General features: G+C 36.6%; 1 protein-coding gene across 1 annotated transcript; it reads left to right on the top strand.

Moving 5' to 3' along the window:
- The first annotated feature begins 222 nt into the window (after positions 1–222).
- On the top strand, positions 223–15,178 carry LOC119785897. Its single transcript, XM_038288786.1, has 9 exons — positions 223–271; positions 4,702–5,456; positions 9,276–9,438; positions 10,471–10,577; positions 10,806–10,951; positions 11,043–11,176; positions 12,573–12,813; positions 13,486–13,781; positions 14,574–15,178. The coding sequence occupies exons 1-9, from the start codon at positions 223–225 to the stop codon at positions 15,005–15,007; spliced, it is 2,325 nt and encodes a 774-aa protein (XP_038144714.1). The 3' UTR covers positions 15,008–15,178.
- The last annotated feature ends 143 nt before the right edge of the window (positions 15,179–15,321 follow it).

The raw sequence follows: 15,321 nt of genomic DNA, 5'->3' as shown, positions 1-15,321 counted from the left end.
ATCAATAAGCTTTTAAGTATAATCTAACAAAATGCATGTGTGGCGTGACTGGCTGCATCAGCTTCCCTCTCCACGTCACTACTTCCTGTCACAAAGCTGATGCCTAATCAATCAATTAATCAGGCTCGTTAAGGCGCCGCGCTGCGCTGCGCTGTGGTCCTTCTGTGCTCCACCACCAGCGGCCTAATTGGTTGTTAACCAAACTTTATTGGCTCGCCGGGGATGTTGTGTGATAATATGGAGGAGGACTGCGATTTAGCTGAAGATTTCGGTGAGGACAATCAAGCTAATTGTTTTATTATTAAATTGGCTCGTTTGTGGCATTTTCAAGTGCGGCTTTTCAGGGCAACAGTCACTTGCTTTCTTTTATAAAAAACAAACAAAACTAAAATTTAATAGGAGTTATTAAAGTAATATGTTATGTGACGGTATAGATGTTAACATGTCCGACCCGGTGTTTGGACGTAGGGACATTGTAGCAGGTTTAGCAGCAGCAGCAGCTAGCAGTTTGAAGTTAATTAAGGGCAGGTGAGGCGGCACGCGGCACTGCGCACCTGGGAGCGGACTCTGATTGATGCAGCCGTCAGGTCCTCCTTAGATAGAGCAGTCACACTAAATGCAGTCTTCAAGGGCTGTGACCAATCAGGGACAGGCTTTTATATATATATATATATATATATATATATATATATATATATATATATATATATATATATATATATAGATATATATAGATATAGATATATATAGATATATATAGATATAGATATATATAGATATAGATATATAGATATATATATCTATATATATATATAGATATATATATAAAACCTTGAATGGTTTACTGTGTGGTGTGGCCTTAACAGCAGGGGTGGATTTACCATTAGGCAAAACTAGGGCAGTTGACAAGGGCCCCAAGACCCCATAAAACCCCTTTTCAACATATGGTTAATACAGCTATTACTTATTTGTACATGTTTTAAAAATCCCTTAGTTAAAATTCCATCAGAATGCCAATAATAAGTGTGTCTCAGGCACAGGTGTATTCAGCAACTTATCAGTAGTGGTGTCAAAAGTATACACATGTGTTAAGTAAAAGAATAGATACTGCAGTTTAAATAAACTGGTCAAAGTTGAAGTATCAACCTGACCTCCATACTCAAGTAAAAGTGAAAAAGTATACACTCCAAAAACTACTTAAAGTATAAAAATATAAAGTAACCTTTAAAAAAAAACAGGCAGATGCCACTAGATGAATTAAAAGCTCAATTTTTAGACTATTTCTAAAAATTCTTTGAGATAGAGCCAAGGATGAGGGAGGTCTTGGTCTCCGTCTCCATTTCCCAATACGCTCTCACCTGTAACCGACCTTTCAGACATTTCAACATCTTTTTCTGAATCCTACATTGTAGCATGGCATAGACAATTTACGTTTGCAGTTTGAAGAACACCTGCTTGCTTCTGATGATTTCCTTTTGCTTACCAATGAGTGTTTGCATTATATGGCTCATCTAATTACACACATGATTTGCATTGGATGGCACATATGACTTGAAATAAACATTAATAAACATAAAAGCGGAGCCAAGAGTAACGAGTAATGTTTGCTTTTAAAATGTAAGCAACAGAAAGTACAGATGCTATGGAATGGAGTAAAGTATAGATACCTAAAAAGTGTACTTAAGTACAGTAACACAGTATTTGTAGTTCGTTACTTGACACCTCTGCTTTTCAGTTACCTCTAGCTCTTTTATTTCAAAAAAGCACATAGAGCCAAATGACTTTTTCTGCTACTGGAGACTGGCAACAAGATATAAAAGCAGCAAACACTGCTCTCCAGAGCAGGTAGATTGGTAACCTGCCTCCTGCTCTCCTCTATCTTGTCTGCTGTCAGGATTCATGTATGAAATGAAAAATGGAGAACAGATTAGCAGATCATGGCTTGTCTACAGTGAAAAGAAGGACTGTGTTATTTTCTTTTGCTGTCTGCTTTTTGGAAACACAGGAAGGAGCAATCGGTTAAGTGAGCTTAGTTTCATTCCCTTTGAGACAGCATGAAAAGTCAGCTGAGTACAAAACGTAGAGAAGAAAAGGGACAAGAAGAGAGGGGAAAAAACGTAGAACAAATAATGTATGTCTATTATATAATAATTTCTGTATCTGCATAATAGGTGTGTTTTATGTGTTGTCTCAATTCAGAGGGCCCCATGCCAGTCTTTGCCTAGGGCCCCAAATTGCCTAAATCCGCCCCTGCTTAACAGCATGGCTCTTAAGTGTGCACACCCTTGTTATGTGCAAGAGACCATGCAGAAAAATAGATAAATGATATAGTCCCCTTTAAGTATGGCACAAAAAAATAATAATAAAATTTCTTTTTACTCCATCCATCGTGAGTAACTTCGCTTATTGAAAATAAACAAATATGCACCAGAGACACTTTATTGGTTAAATGTTATTTTCCATCTGCTGAATCTGCCGTGTCAGTTTGTGGTTGAGTGGAAATACAGTAAACAGTTTACTGTAATTAAACCTATTCTACATACTGTAACTATTGTTTTTGTAGGTTTTATAATTCAAAAAATGTATTTTGAAGAGGGGTCATTACACCAAATTCTTTAATGCGTTATTAGTTTATGTTATGTTTATTTCCATAATGTAAAACACCAGAATTTGCATATCGCTGAATATTTTGTTCAATTATACATCCTTTTGTAAGAAAAAATTTTAGTAATGGATTAATCATTAACTGGAATATTTAGACTGTAAAACATGCCTTTACCTGACAGTGTGACGCACTATGAGTGGTAATTATACCAAAATTGTGAGAAAAAAAAAACAATTACTGGTATGAACATTTTGCATTTAAGATTAAAAAAAAAGATTGTCTGTGAATATGCTCTACCTAGAACTCTTCAAGGGGAAAAGTTTGTTTCACCTGGTTTCATTTAGTAAAAAGTCATCTTTAAGGAACATTTGGCCATCCGATTATTAACTGAAAAGAAATTAACGAATTCAAAGATTTGCAAAATAATTGTTAGTTGCAGCCCTGAGTAGCCTTTTTACCAAAAAAGTTTTTACACTTACCTGTGTAATTTCTTTGAAGTCTACTTTTTACATTTACTTGAGTAAAATATAATGAAGTAGTGGTAATCTTAAGTCGTTATTCTGATACTGCCGACAATGCTGACTACAGAATCGGAAAGTTTAGGAGTCCAGGCAGTGATCGATACCCTGTAATTTAAAATAGGAATTAAAATAGGGATCTATTTACTGGTTAGTTAATTAGTTCTGTCACAATTCTTCTTTGAAACATCGTTACGGTTTATCAATACTCTTTAGTGCAATATCTTTGGCGGGATACTCTACCCACCCCTGCTTAAATCAATAATCTGAAACTTGTAAATTTGGCTTTGAGTTTGTTGGGGTAGAAGTGTAACAGCATGTCACGTTTTGACTAGATAATTAATTGTTCGACCACACAACATGTAGAGTTGCCTGGGGAGCGGCAGCCTAGTGGTTAGGCTATAGGGCTTGGAATCCTGAGGTTCTGAGTTCGTCCTCATCCCTAAGGGGATGCTTTTAAATGCAGAACGTTAATTTCCTTGCTCTATACTTAATGACAATGACAATAAAAGCTGGTAAAAGTGGACATCTGTTGTCCACTGTCCTTTTTAAGGCGGCTCCACTGATTTTTCTGTTTATTTTGTTGTTTTTTTTAGGTCTGGATTTGTTAAGGCATTACTAAAATATTTAAATTAAATAAATAAATACTATACCTTAAACAGAAACACTGACTATTCCCACTGCATATTATTTATAAGAATTAATGAAAGGACTATATAAGACTGAAAGCTGTCATTAAATCATTTAGTGTTCCTTCAAATTTTACAGGATATTTAATATGCCGCATCAGCACTGAAAAATCTTTGTAAATGATTTATCGTTTGGAGAAAAAAAGAAAACTTGCCTGGAATTGTAATTTTGTTCTGTATGCCTTTGAGCATCACTGAAATTAATATTACATTAACAAAAACGGATAAAGTGTTAAAGAATCGGGGAAAAGGAAAAAAGTTGCAAGTGTTGCTTTTTATTATTTAGTTATGCTTGAAGCAGTACAATACATCCTAAAGCTCTGCAAATGCTTTACTATGATGTGTGGTATGTATGTGTGTATGTATATATATATATATATATATATATATATATATATACATATCAGAGTTTGTAATTAATTGTAGTGAAATGTAAAATTGTCTATAAATACTTTTGCAGGTCACTTTGGGTTAACTTATTGAGCCATATGGTGAAAATATTTTGCTAAGCAGTGCAGTCAGAGTATCTCTGCATCCTCAATGCTATTAGGGATTTGTTCAGCACTGCTTTATTGGTAATTTTATTGTTGTCAAACACATTTCAAAGTTTGCAATCTTGCCTTATTTCCGGATTGTCTTCCCTTTGATAAAATAGGTTAAAAAAAAAACTTTGTTAGGGTGTCCAGGCATGACATTCCAGATGCATTTCTTTAGAAAAAGAGGAAGATGTTGCACTGTTAGGAAGATGCTGATGAGGAAAACATTGCTGAACAAAATGAGTTAATAAGCTTTGTCCTGTTTTACTTATCATCTTTATATTAAAGTTTAGTTATAAATTAATTCAAATGTGGAAAAAAGTTTCAAATGCTCTTATTTTTACATGTCCCAGACTGTTCGAGCCTGCTGTGTGAGGAACTGGAAGATTTGGATACAAAGGACTCTACAGAGAAGACGAGCAAGAGGAGGGAAGAAGATGATGAGAAATTGTTAAGTCAGAGGGATAATGAAGAGAAAGGAGAGGAAACGAAGCATGAAGAGAGGAACGAGGGGGAGGACATTGAGGAAAATAAAGTTGTTGTGTCAGAAAATGAGCTGATGGAGAAGGAGGAAGCAATGCACGTGAAGCCTGAGAGTAGGCAGGAGGAGGAGGAGGAAGCACAGGATGTTCAGATGGAAGATAAAGATGCCAAGACTGTCAACAAAACAGTTTCTGGTAAGCGAGAAAGTAAATGTAAGAAGGTTATAGAAAAGAAACCTGAGCCAAAAAAGAGCAGGAGGAGACGAGGCAGGAAGCAAAGTGAGCATGTGAGAACTAGGAAAGGAGAAAAGGAGGTTATCAATCAGAAGTTGGAGGAGGAGAAGAAAAGTCAGATGCAAGAAATCTCAGTGATGAGCTTGGAGGGGAACTCGGCTCAGACTGAGCCCTCTGTTGGCCTGGTGAACAACTGTGAGCTGTCTGATCCTGTTTTTCTGGGTATTGGGGCGACTGGGCTCTATTGCCCCCCGATTCCTGTTCCAGTCCTGTTCTCACCCCAGCCACCAGTCTCCATCCAGTCTGCAGAACTTCATTCCCACGGGACTAAAAGACTGCACAGCCCCTCTCAGTCGCACAGTCTCCCCCAGCAGCACTACCAGACTCTTCAGGTGAAGTATTGTTGCTATAATATCTCTTGCATATAAAAAAAAAAAGGAAATGGTATAAGATTTGGCGTTTTTAACAAAACCTGTTGGTTTGTGTGACTAAGTTGTACCGCGTCTAATAATTACCATCCTGAGTTTTAAATACTTCTGTGTAGCTGATTGGAAGCTAACAGGTGTTTAATAACTCATTTGCCATATATAATTACAGCCTAATGCGCATGAAATGATGCACACCTACAAACGTCTGCGTTATTAATGAAGCACCTGGGAAAATCGCATTTGGATATTAAAGCTCAATTTGAAGGTGTGAAGTTATCATTTGGTGATGGAGCTTCACTGAAGCTTATAACAGGCATGTGCAAAATCATATTGTTATTTTCTCAGACTGTACAGCAGCACCTCCACCATGAAATCTGTTTTCTTTATTCAGGGTCACAAGCCACAAGAATATTTTATTTTTTTTAAACATTATTTCAGGATTGAAAAGCTCTTTCCTATCATTGATCAAATGTAACAATGGGTGATGGTTACTTAAAATGTTATCAGTTTTTTAGTATAGCTATTGCAGTGATGATCAAATATTAAATATATTAATCTTTTTTAATATATCGGATAGGGTGAGTAGGCCTCACTGTGGCGCTCTTTTGGAGAGATTGAGGAACTTGATCACCACAGACAGCCAGAGACTCCTTCACACTCCTTCAAACTGCCGCCATACCTCACAATGTCAAGGACTAGTAGAAAAAAATCTTAAATCCAGATTGTGATTCAGATCATTACCATAATTAAACAGGATCTAAGTTAAACAAGGACACACCTGTGATATAAAACTCAGAGCAATCTGTCACTGACTTTTTCTGCAATCTTGCTAACCAACAAACTACAAAACAATATTACTGAAACATTACCTCCTGGTGGAGGTAGTTGGTTCAGGATTCATTGATCCTCCTATGGAAACAATAGAGGTAAAATAGTTTAAACAAAAGGTAAACATTATTATGTGCAGAATTAAATTTACCAAGGACTGCTTGGATGCTATATTTGGTATATTATAACTCATTCTATATATTTAGCCAGGAACTCTAACCTTAAGGAACACACCAGATGTGTATCCTTGGGCCTTTGACTCATCGAGTTCTAGTATCCTGCAAAAATTACGTCTCTCTGCTTCAGCACACCTGAGTCAAATGAGCCTGTCATTAAGCAGGACTCTGGAGAACTTGGCTCAATCCAGATAGAGCAGATCAGAACACGGAGCTCTTCATCCTTCACCTATCATCAGTTACTGGACTGATGTATAGAAACCGTCCCATAACGCAGTGGAAATGTACATGGATGATGCTTTTCAGATTGAGGCCTACAGCCTTCCAAAAGAGAACTACAAACATATGCAAATTGCACAAATGAAGATAATGGCTAAAACCCTAAAAATTTTTAAATGTATGCCCTCTGAAATGCTATTTCTTACATTTTGAGGTTGAATTTCATAAGGAAGATATAAAATGATTTTTAGGTACAATATTATGTTTCATAGGTTAATTCAAACAATCAGAAAGTGTAACTTAAACGTACTGCTAAAGGTGAAACTTGATTGTTTCATATACAAGTCGAACGATGAAGAACAGAAACAGTCTTCAACACAATCTGCAAAAAAGTGCCAGGACGGCTTTTATTTCAGTGTATTTACAGCTGACACTGAAACTAATCTCAAACTTGATTCTCACATTTTCATATATCTTAGTACATTTTTTAAATGTAAGGTGTTACACAAGCAGGTGTGTTGCGCCGTAGGGCAGTTATACCAGTTGTTAATGTCCAAAGGGCAAGCCTGTTTGCAAGTGTCACAGAGTTGACATTTATGTTTTGTAATTTCTGTAAGGATTGTGGTATTCCTTATAGTGGAACCAGAGAGGAATGTTGTGAACTTCTTATGCTATGATAGGAAACATGAAGGCTCCTTTCCCTGTTTCCTTCTTTACTGCCAGCACCATTTGGGCAGCACTGATTGGCTTTGGCTTAAGAGTCCTGACCAACTTGATATATTCACACATTGTCAGAAAATGTCTGAAGAGCGTGCATTAATCATAATACTTGGGCTGCAACTAAGGATTATTATACAAATTGATTAATCTGTCCACTATTTTTTCTATTAATCAATTAATAATCGGATAGCTTAAGGTATCTTAAAGAAGATTTTTTACTAAATTAAACCAGGTGAAACTAAAACTTTTCCACTTGAGGAGTTCTGCATGGAGCATTTTGAAAGACAAAAGTTTTTTATTTTTATATATATATATATATATATATATATATATATATATAATTTTTTTTTTACAATTTTGATATAATTACTGCTCTAAGTTTATATTTCAGTTAAATGCATATTTTACAGTCTCTATACTATTGATTAAAATAATTGATTAATCAGATTTCTGCCTGTTTCTGCCCTATATAATACCATTGCTAGTTTTACAAGCTGAGTCCCAAATTAAACAAACAGCTTTTGAAATGTACTAAATTAAATCAGTGTTTATCACATGAAAACTGACACTTCTGCAATGTCCTGCTATATGACATATAAGCAGAAAAACCATAAACATTCACTGTATCTAGACCTGAGCTCATACTTATTCAGTACAAGCATGTCTACCTCAGGATTGGATTTATTGTGAAAATGCAAATCTTTTTTTTTTTTTTTTAAAGTGCAAATCTTTTATTTATAATTTTTTTTGTCAAACCAATTCCAATTTGTTTATAATTAATATTTACTTTTTATTATTGTGAAGCATGTGGGATAACATGTGGTCTTAGAATTTTAATATGGCTCTAACTTAAATTTGAAAATGACATGTTTCTATTTTTTTTAAATTAATGGCAGTTCTAAAAAAACAATCTATTGGAGCACCTGACTTTATTTTTAACCATTTAACAAATCTGTACTTTTTTATATTTATAAAAAACTCAGTCCCCAGTTTGTCTGCTAATTAGGCTGATTTATATTTGATTGGGCTCTGGACATGAGCCAGGCAAAGAGGGATAAATGAGCTTTAAGTCTAGTAACATCCATCAATCCTGTCTCTTTATGCATTTCAGGTTGACATTAATGTGCCTTGCTGGAAAGAGAGACAGAGCTGTGAGCACTGAATATCTGCTTAAGTGTGAAGGCCTGTCTGTCACAAGTTTTTAAGTGTTAAGAGCTGGTTTTAGAAAATATTGGATTTTCAGTGGTTAGTTGTCAAAAGATGCACAACTTTGGCCACCAGGCACGTCATCAGTTCACTTTTAATTTGTTTTAGCTGAATTCTTTAAATCCAAGTGTACAAAGCTTCATTTCTTATATCCCTTGATGTAGGGATTGTCTTAGTCAAATCATAAGCAAGCAGCCAACACTCAAAATTAATTGCTTGCTCCTTGAGGTCCTGAGCCAACTTCTATTGTTAGACTTACCGCTGCATTGCCTTCAGTGGGTTGTAATGTTCAACAGCACTAAACCTTCAAATAATTTAAGCACTTTCTAGTTTCTAAGTGATTTGTTTTTCTAGACCAGACCCCCGTCCCTACTGGTTTTTGCTAGTTCAATGTTTAAAGCATGTCAGCTCTATATTTGTCATATTTTGAATTCATTCTGTAAAGTTAGGATTAAAAGTATTGATGACCTTGGAAATGGACATTTCGGCATGGAAAAGTAATATTTTTTTTTTACATGGAATGTGTGTATAACATGCTTTCTAAAAATAAGGAAATACAGATATATAAGCTCAAGAACTTAGAATATGACAGAGTTTGGTCTTGATATAAAGGCTGATTTTAAAATGGTTGCAGATGGAGATGACTCAAGTGGAATCCACTCGACGATCTGTCCGACATGGCAACAGGGGCCGAGGTCGGTTGCTCAGCTTTGCTTTGGCACAAGGGTCTGAGAAGGTGGACGGCTGCCCCCTACAACCTGCCCCAAGGAAAAAGACACGGACTCTCTACAGCACAGGTGGACCAAGTCTGGTTTTGGATTCAGTCACTCAGAAAATTGTACCCACCTTTGGTAAAGTAGGGTATATGATGGAATAATTTCAGATTTATTTTTAAATTATTATTAATTTTCAGATTTTTCTTATTTTTTTCTGCACTTTCCTAGCCTGTAGAGATTCTCTCCAGGGTTTCATTGTATTCATGATCTTAAAAGCTTGCTTGTGCAGAGTCCATTGTTGCAGGACTTTACTGTTACTGTGGCCTTGAAAAGTGCTTATTGTACTTGCATATTGTAAAGATGCAGGCATCCAGTATTACTTCCATAAATAGTGCACTGCTGTGTGTGTGTGGCGTTAAAATTCTCCCTCTGTACATATGTGTTGCTTTGGGTTTTTTGAACTATTCATACCTAATCCTGATGGTGTTTGCCTGTAGACAGGGTTGTAACAATTAATCAAATCAACCATGATCAATTAATCAATTATTGAAATAATTGTCAACTAATTTAATAACTGATTAATCGTTAACTTGAGTATAGAGACTCTTAAAACACGCCTTTAGCTGATAGAAAAACCCACCTATATCAGTAAATGTACTTTTTGTCCGTGCTATCCAGAACTCCACAAGTGGGAAAGTTTTGCTTTCTCTTGGTTTAATCCTGTAAAAAAATGTCTTCCTTTTGGAACCTTTTGCTATCAAATCATTAATCAAAAATAAAAATCAAGAGATTTATCGATTGGCAGAACAATCTTTAGTTGCTGCCCTAAAATAGATGATGATATAACTGATCACAAGAAAAATAAATTCTGAATATTTTGTTAATTATTGTTGTCATTGTTTCTGTTATTATTATAATCAGTTAATTTTTATTTAACAATTATTACATGTGCTGGTCTTTCATATGAAATCATTGTTTAAGATGATTTTCTGATAAAGTCTAATTAGAAAATACAAAAACATTCAAGTCCTAAACCCTTTTTGAGGTCCACTGTTTGAGCTCATGCTGAAGTGCTTGTCAATTAGCTGATATGTCCTTGCTTGGGAGTTTCAGACCAGCTGGGACGTTTAGAGGCCATGTTCCAGGAGGATCACTATCCTGATGCAGAGAAGAGGAAAATTATTGCTGCGTCAGTTGGGGTCACTCCTCAGAGAATTATGGTCAGACCATCTTATCTTCTTTTGGTATCCAAAAACTCTAGTTAAAACATCCATTATGTTATCTACCTATTACAAACAAGAACAGATCATTAAAGCACAGAAAACGTTTCTCTTTATTGTGTTATAGCAACACTTGCCATCCTGTTCTAGTCATTTTCCATGTTTACATCAGGCTTTCCCTGAAATTCATTGAATCCCATTCTTCTCCATGTTTCTGTTTTTCGTTAGGTTTGGTTTCAGAACCGCAGGGCAAAGTGGAGAAAAGGGAATTCAATTACAGCAAAGGCTGAACCGGCACTGAGTAGAGCTGAATACAGTTTGAATAGTCCAAATCATAAAATCGATTCCCAATTAACCATGCTGACAACCACCAGGTACTCCAGGAAGAGCTCAAAGTGCCATAAATTGTATTTTAGGTCATTTCTTGTGAAGCTCATTAAATATGGTGCTTTTTTTTCGGTTTAGGAAAGGAGTGCCTCCTTTTTCTGGTCACCTTACTGCTTCACTGCCACAGATTGTCACTGCAGCTGCTTTTCCCACCATGTCCACGCAGACCACACCCTCCTATAGTAAGCTAGTGGACAGCATTAACAGCCCAGGTATGTAAACATCTACTAATAAAACATAATTGTTCATGTCTTCAGTAAGAATCTATTTTTAATGATTTATTTTCCTATTACATTTTATTTTTATTTATTTTTTCAATTTAGATCAATCTATGCACCTTTAAAGTTCTTTAAATGTGGGTTTATTAATTCATGATTGGTTTCCAACCCAACTCTGACTGATTGTATTAAAAAATAACCTCTGTCCATTATTTTAGCCACCAGTTCCCAACAGTGTTTGACTTTATATATTTAATAAAATAATATTTTAAGCTGTTTTAGCTGCATTTTTAATTTTTTTAGGCAGGTGGTAAGAAACTGCATTACTCAAAGAAGGGAGTTTCTCTCTATTTTGCTTTTAAGGATAAGAAAATATTCCTCTTAAAAAGACGTCTAAAACCTGGTTAGGCTTTAGCTTCGAATATTTCATTGGTTGTTCATCTGCCGTATCACATCTTTAGGCTTTGTGCGGAGTAGCGATGTGGGGGTGTCCTCCCCCGATTTAGACTGAAACATTATTTCCTGTATTTTGAGGTTAAATGCTGCTAGCATTTTGTCTTGGTTACAACATTGCTATTGTCCTCATTATAGGAATTATGTGTGCTTGTCTAGAGGTGGAAATTTCACAAGGAAGAGATGAGATCATTTCTAGGTACAATATTATATTTCATAGGTTAATTAAATTGATGAGAAAATGTAACCTAAACTTACTGCTAAAACTGAAACTTGATTGTTACATAACAAAAACAAGTTGAACAACAATGACAAACTGAAGCCCTCTTCAACACGATCTGCAAATCCAACATAGGAAAAACTGCCAGGACTTTTATATAGGTGTATTTAAAGCTGACACTGTAAATGATCTGAAACTTGATTGTCACATTTTCATATATCGTAGTACATTTTGTCAATGTAAGCTGAAGTGTAATGCTATGTTCACACTGGACGCTCTTCAAGCAGCAGAAGCAGCCAGTTTCCAACTCCAGCAGATGCTGGTGTTGGAAAAATAAAGTTTTTACTGCTCGATGCGCCACATCAACCAATCAGAAAAGCTGACCTGGGAGCTGGCAGGGAGAGGGACAGTGCTGATGTTGTAATAGAAAAGCGGTCAGATAATTTATATTTTTAACTGCTTCTTTCTACTCTGTGTATGCTTATAATGCCGCTTATTTCCTTGTTAATGATAGCGATAATAATGATATACCCTTCAAGTCATTCAAGGACACTACACAATCAAAGACGGTAAAGAAATTTGAAATGTTGTTAAGATACATGGAGTATTATTTCTTTTTTTATTATTTTTTAGTCCTAAATATAATAAATAATAATTAATTATTATCACTGTATGTAATGCAGATGATGTATTTTTTTCATTTATTTTATCTTCCAGGTCAGGTTAGAAGAAGAGAAACAAGAAATTTTCCAGAGTATCATCACCCACGTCCCATGCAGAGTCCCCCCCCTCTGAGACGAGCCAGCCTTCCTCTGTTTCCTGCTATGTTTAACTCTGTAAGCCCCAATCCTTCTCTCCTCAACACCCCTGCCCAAACCCCACCTCTCTTCCTTGATGCTCTGGATGGCGATGCCTCTTTAGCCCATTATGACGCCCACTCTCAACAAAATGACACCAGGTGAGTTTAAAGTGGTAAGCTTCGTTGTGGGCACTAAAGATTACTTCAAATATAAAGAAATGCAGTAGCTGATGGGGAGACTGGCCGTAGGCAGAGAAAGATCCTGTATGTCGATGGCTCATGCAGAGTCAGTTGTAAGAGAGAGCCGGTGACAGCTGGTGGTCTGAGCATCTTCAGAAGTCACACAGTGAGGCTATTGTAGTTAATAAATTGGTTTGAATAAAATTATCTTTGTTTTACACCAGCTGGAGTTTCCACCGGTGAAATGGAAAACGGATACAAAAACCCACTTTTACATAAATGAAACCATCAATTGACCATAATTACAGATGTTGTAAGCACTTTGTAAAAAGAAAAAAAAAAAAAAAAAAAAGATGTAGAATTTTGAAAGTTCAAAATATGTTTTAATTGCAGCTTTGGGATATATATCGTTGCTTTAAATGAACACAAAAAAGATTATGCTGTTACCCGGAGTGGTGAGGGGAAACACTTTAGAGAAGAAGAATGAAGCTTGTCCAGTCTAACCCCAATGTTACCCACCAAGTTCTCAAAACTGTAGCTGCTGAGTTTCTTTGACTGATGCAATTTTAAGTTTAAGTCTTGCCGTGCTTTGTCGGCAGCACTGATATATGCATTTAAATTGGTTTATGTGTTTACTGTGATTGTCTTTAGCTTGCTCTATGAATTTGCGGAGAAGCTGAGCCAGCAGAGTGGCTCCATGTCGTATCAGCTTCAAAGCTCCTTTTCTACCAGCCAGCATCAGCCTCAAACATCTGTATCCCACATGGCCTACCTTACTCCATCGCCCTACCTTACACCCAACCCTCCAGATTCCAATCCTGCCTCCTACCTGACCTTTGGACCAGGGGGAAGCTCAGCTGGACTTGTTACATATTCTACAGGTGGTAACACCTACCTTCAGCCCCAGAGCACCGGACAGATCCTGCTACAGACAGCTGGTCGCCATGGTGAGGCGGAAATGAATGAAATCTAGCATTGAATATGCATGAATGTTTTGAAATTTTTTAAAGTTTAGCTGTGTCAAGCCTCCGAATCCTCACAGCTTTTAAATCACAAATAATGAAATCTAATTCAGTTCAGTTTTAATTCAAGAGCCACAGCTGGTGTTTGCTATTAATTCCTGCAAACAAAGTCAGTGTTGGCAAATTCCTGATGCTGTGATGGGTTGGTCCCTGTATCCTGGATAACCTACACATCTGTGAACACACTGAGATAGGGGTTGTAAAGCAGCATATGGTTCTACATCTGTAACCACTCTGAATAACCCAAGAGACAAAAATGTCCCGAGGAGGCTTTGGTTTCTTTCATGTTTTTATGCTTAAAAATAGGGCACATTACAAAACACTATCATTTCAGTGAGAAAAAAAGTTTATATATTTATCCGATCTATCCAACCTTTTTACTTTTATTTAACCATAAAAAACAATTATGTTAAAAATCTCCATCAGTTACTGAAAAACCTGAGTACATGATATGCTAATTTTACTCAGAGCTATTGTACAACATGAATCCTCTATCAGCAGGAGCATAGCCAACAGAAGACGGTGATGTTACTTCAGTGATAAACTCCCTTAAACAAAGGGTTTTATCTGCATTGGGAATAATAAGAAAAGGACTGGGGCATCATGATAGACAGTGCTCTGAGGCAGTTAAATGAAAACTGCTGCTCTGGATGTTCATTCTGTCAATTTAAAGCTAACTTTTAAAGTTTCCATTGTTTTTTCTTTTCCCTTTTACAGGTGGGATGACATATCAGTCATATCCATGGAGTAATATGTACAATCAGCCAGCCATCCACCAGCATAACCTATGCCCTCCCACATACTCAGCCTGCTTTGGATCTGTTCAAGACCGTCAGATCGCCTCTACCTCCAGCCTGCCTCTACATTCTGTATTCCAGGTTGGCGAGCATAACCCATCACTTCCTACCTCACAGCAGGCCGCGGAGGTCCAGCTACAGTCTGCCACCACTACCACCACCACCACCTCTATCCTCCCACCTGTGTCAACTCTGCCACCCTCCTGTACTGAGGGTCCATCACTGCTTCCCTCTCAGGTCAGATCCACGTCTCCTGAAAGCCCTCCAGCACCCTCTTGTGTCAAATTGGAGTATGACAGCCCTCGAGAGATTCACAGCCACTTCCAGTGTGATTTCTCCCCAATACATTTCTGAATCCCAGGTTTGAGTTTAATTTGTGTTTGAAGTGTGTGTGTAAATAATTTTTTGTTTCTTTGTATTACTGATAGAGACTTCTAACTGGGAAAGTTGTTATCTCCAGGCTCCATTTGGGCTGCATAAAGCTAAGCTTTAATAAATACAAATGGTGAGGTTCATTTTTTTACAGTTTCCAACTTCCTTTAAACTTTAAACAATAGCTTCTGACAAATGCTTATATCACAGATTTGTTTTGGACCATCATTGCACGACTTGTTTATTTTCTGTCGATGTGAGCAGTCATGCACGCTTTCTTGTTTTATCTTGAGCAT

The sequence above is a fragment of the Cyprinodon tularosa genome, unplaced genomic scaffold (assembly GCF_016077235.1).
Source record: "Cyprinodon tularosa strain WSP-4 unplaced genomic scaffold, ASM1607723v1 ctg26, whole genome shotgun sequence".
NCBI lineage: Eukaryota > Metazoa > Chordata > Actinopteri > Cyprinodontiformes > Cyprinodontidae > Cyprinodon > Cyprinodon tularosa.
Note: the sequence above shows the minus strand (reverse complement) of the source record. Positions and strands in the feature narration are given on the sequence as shown.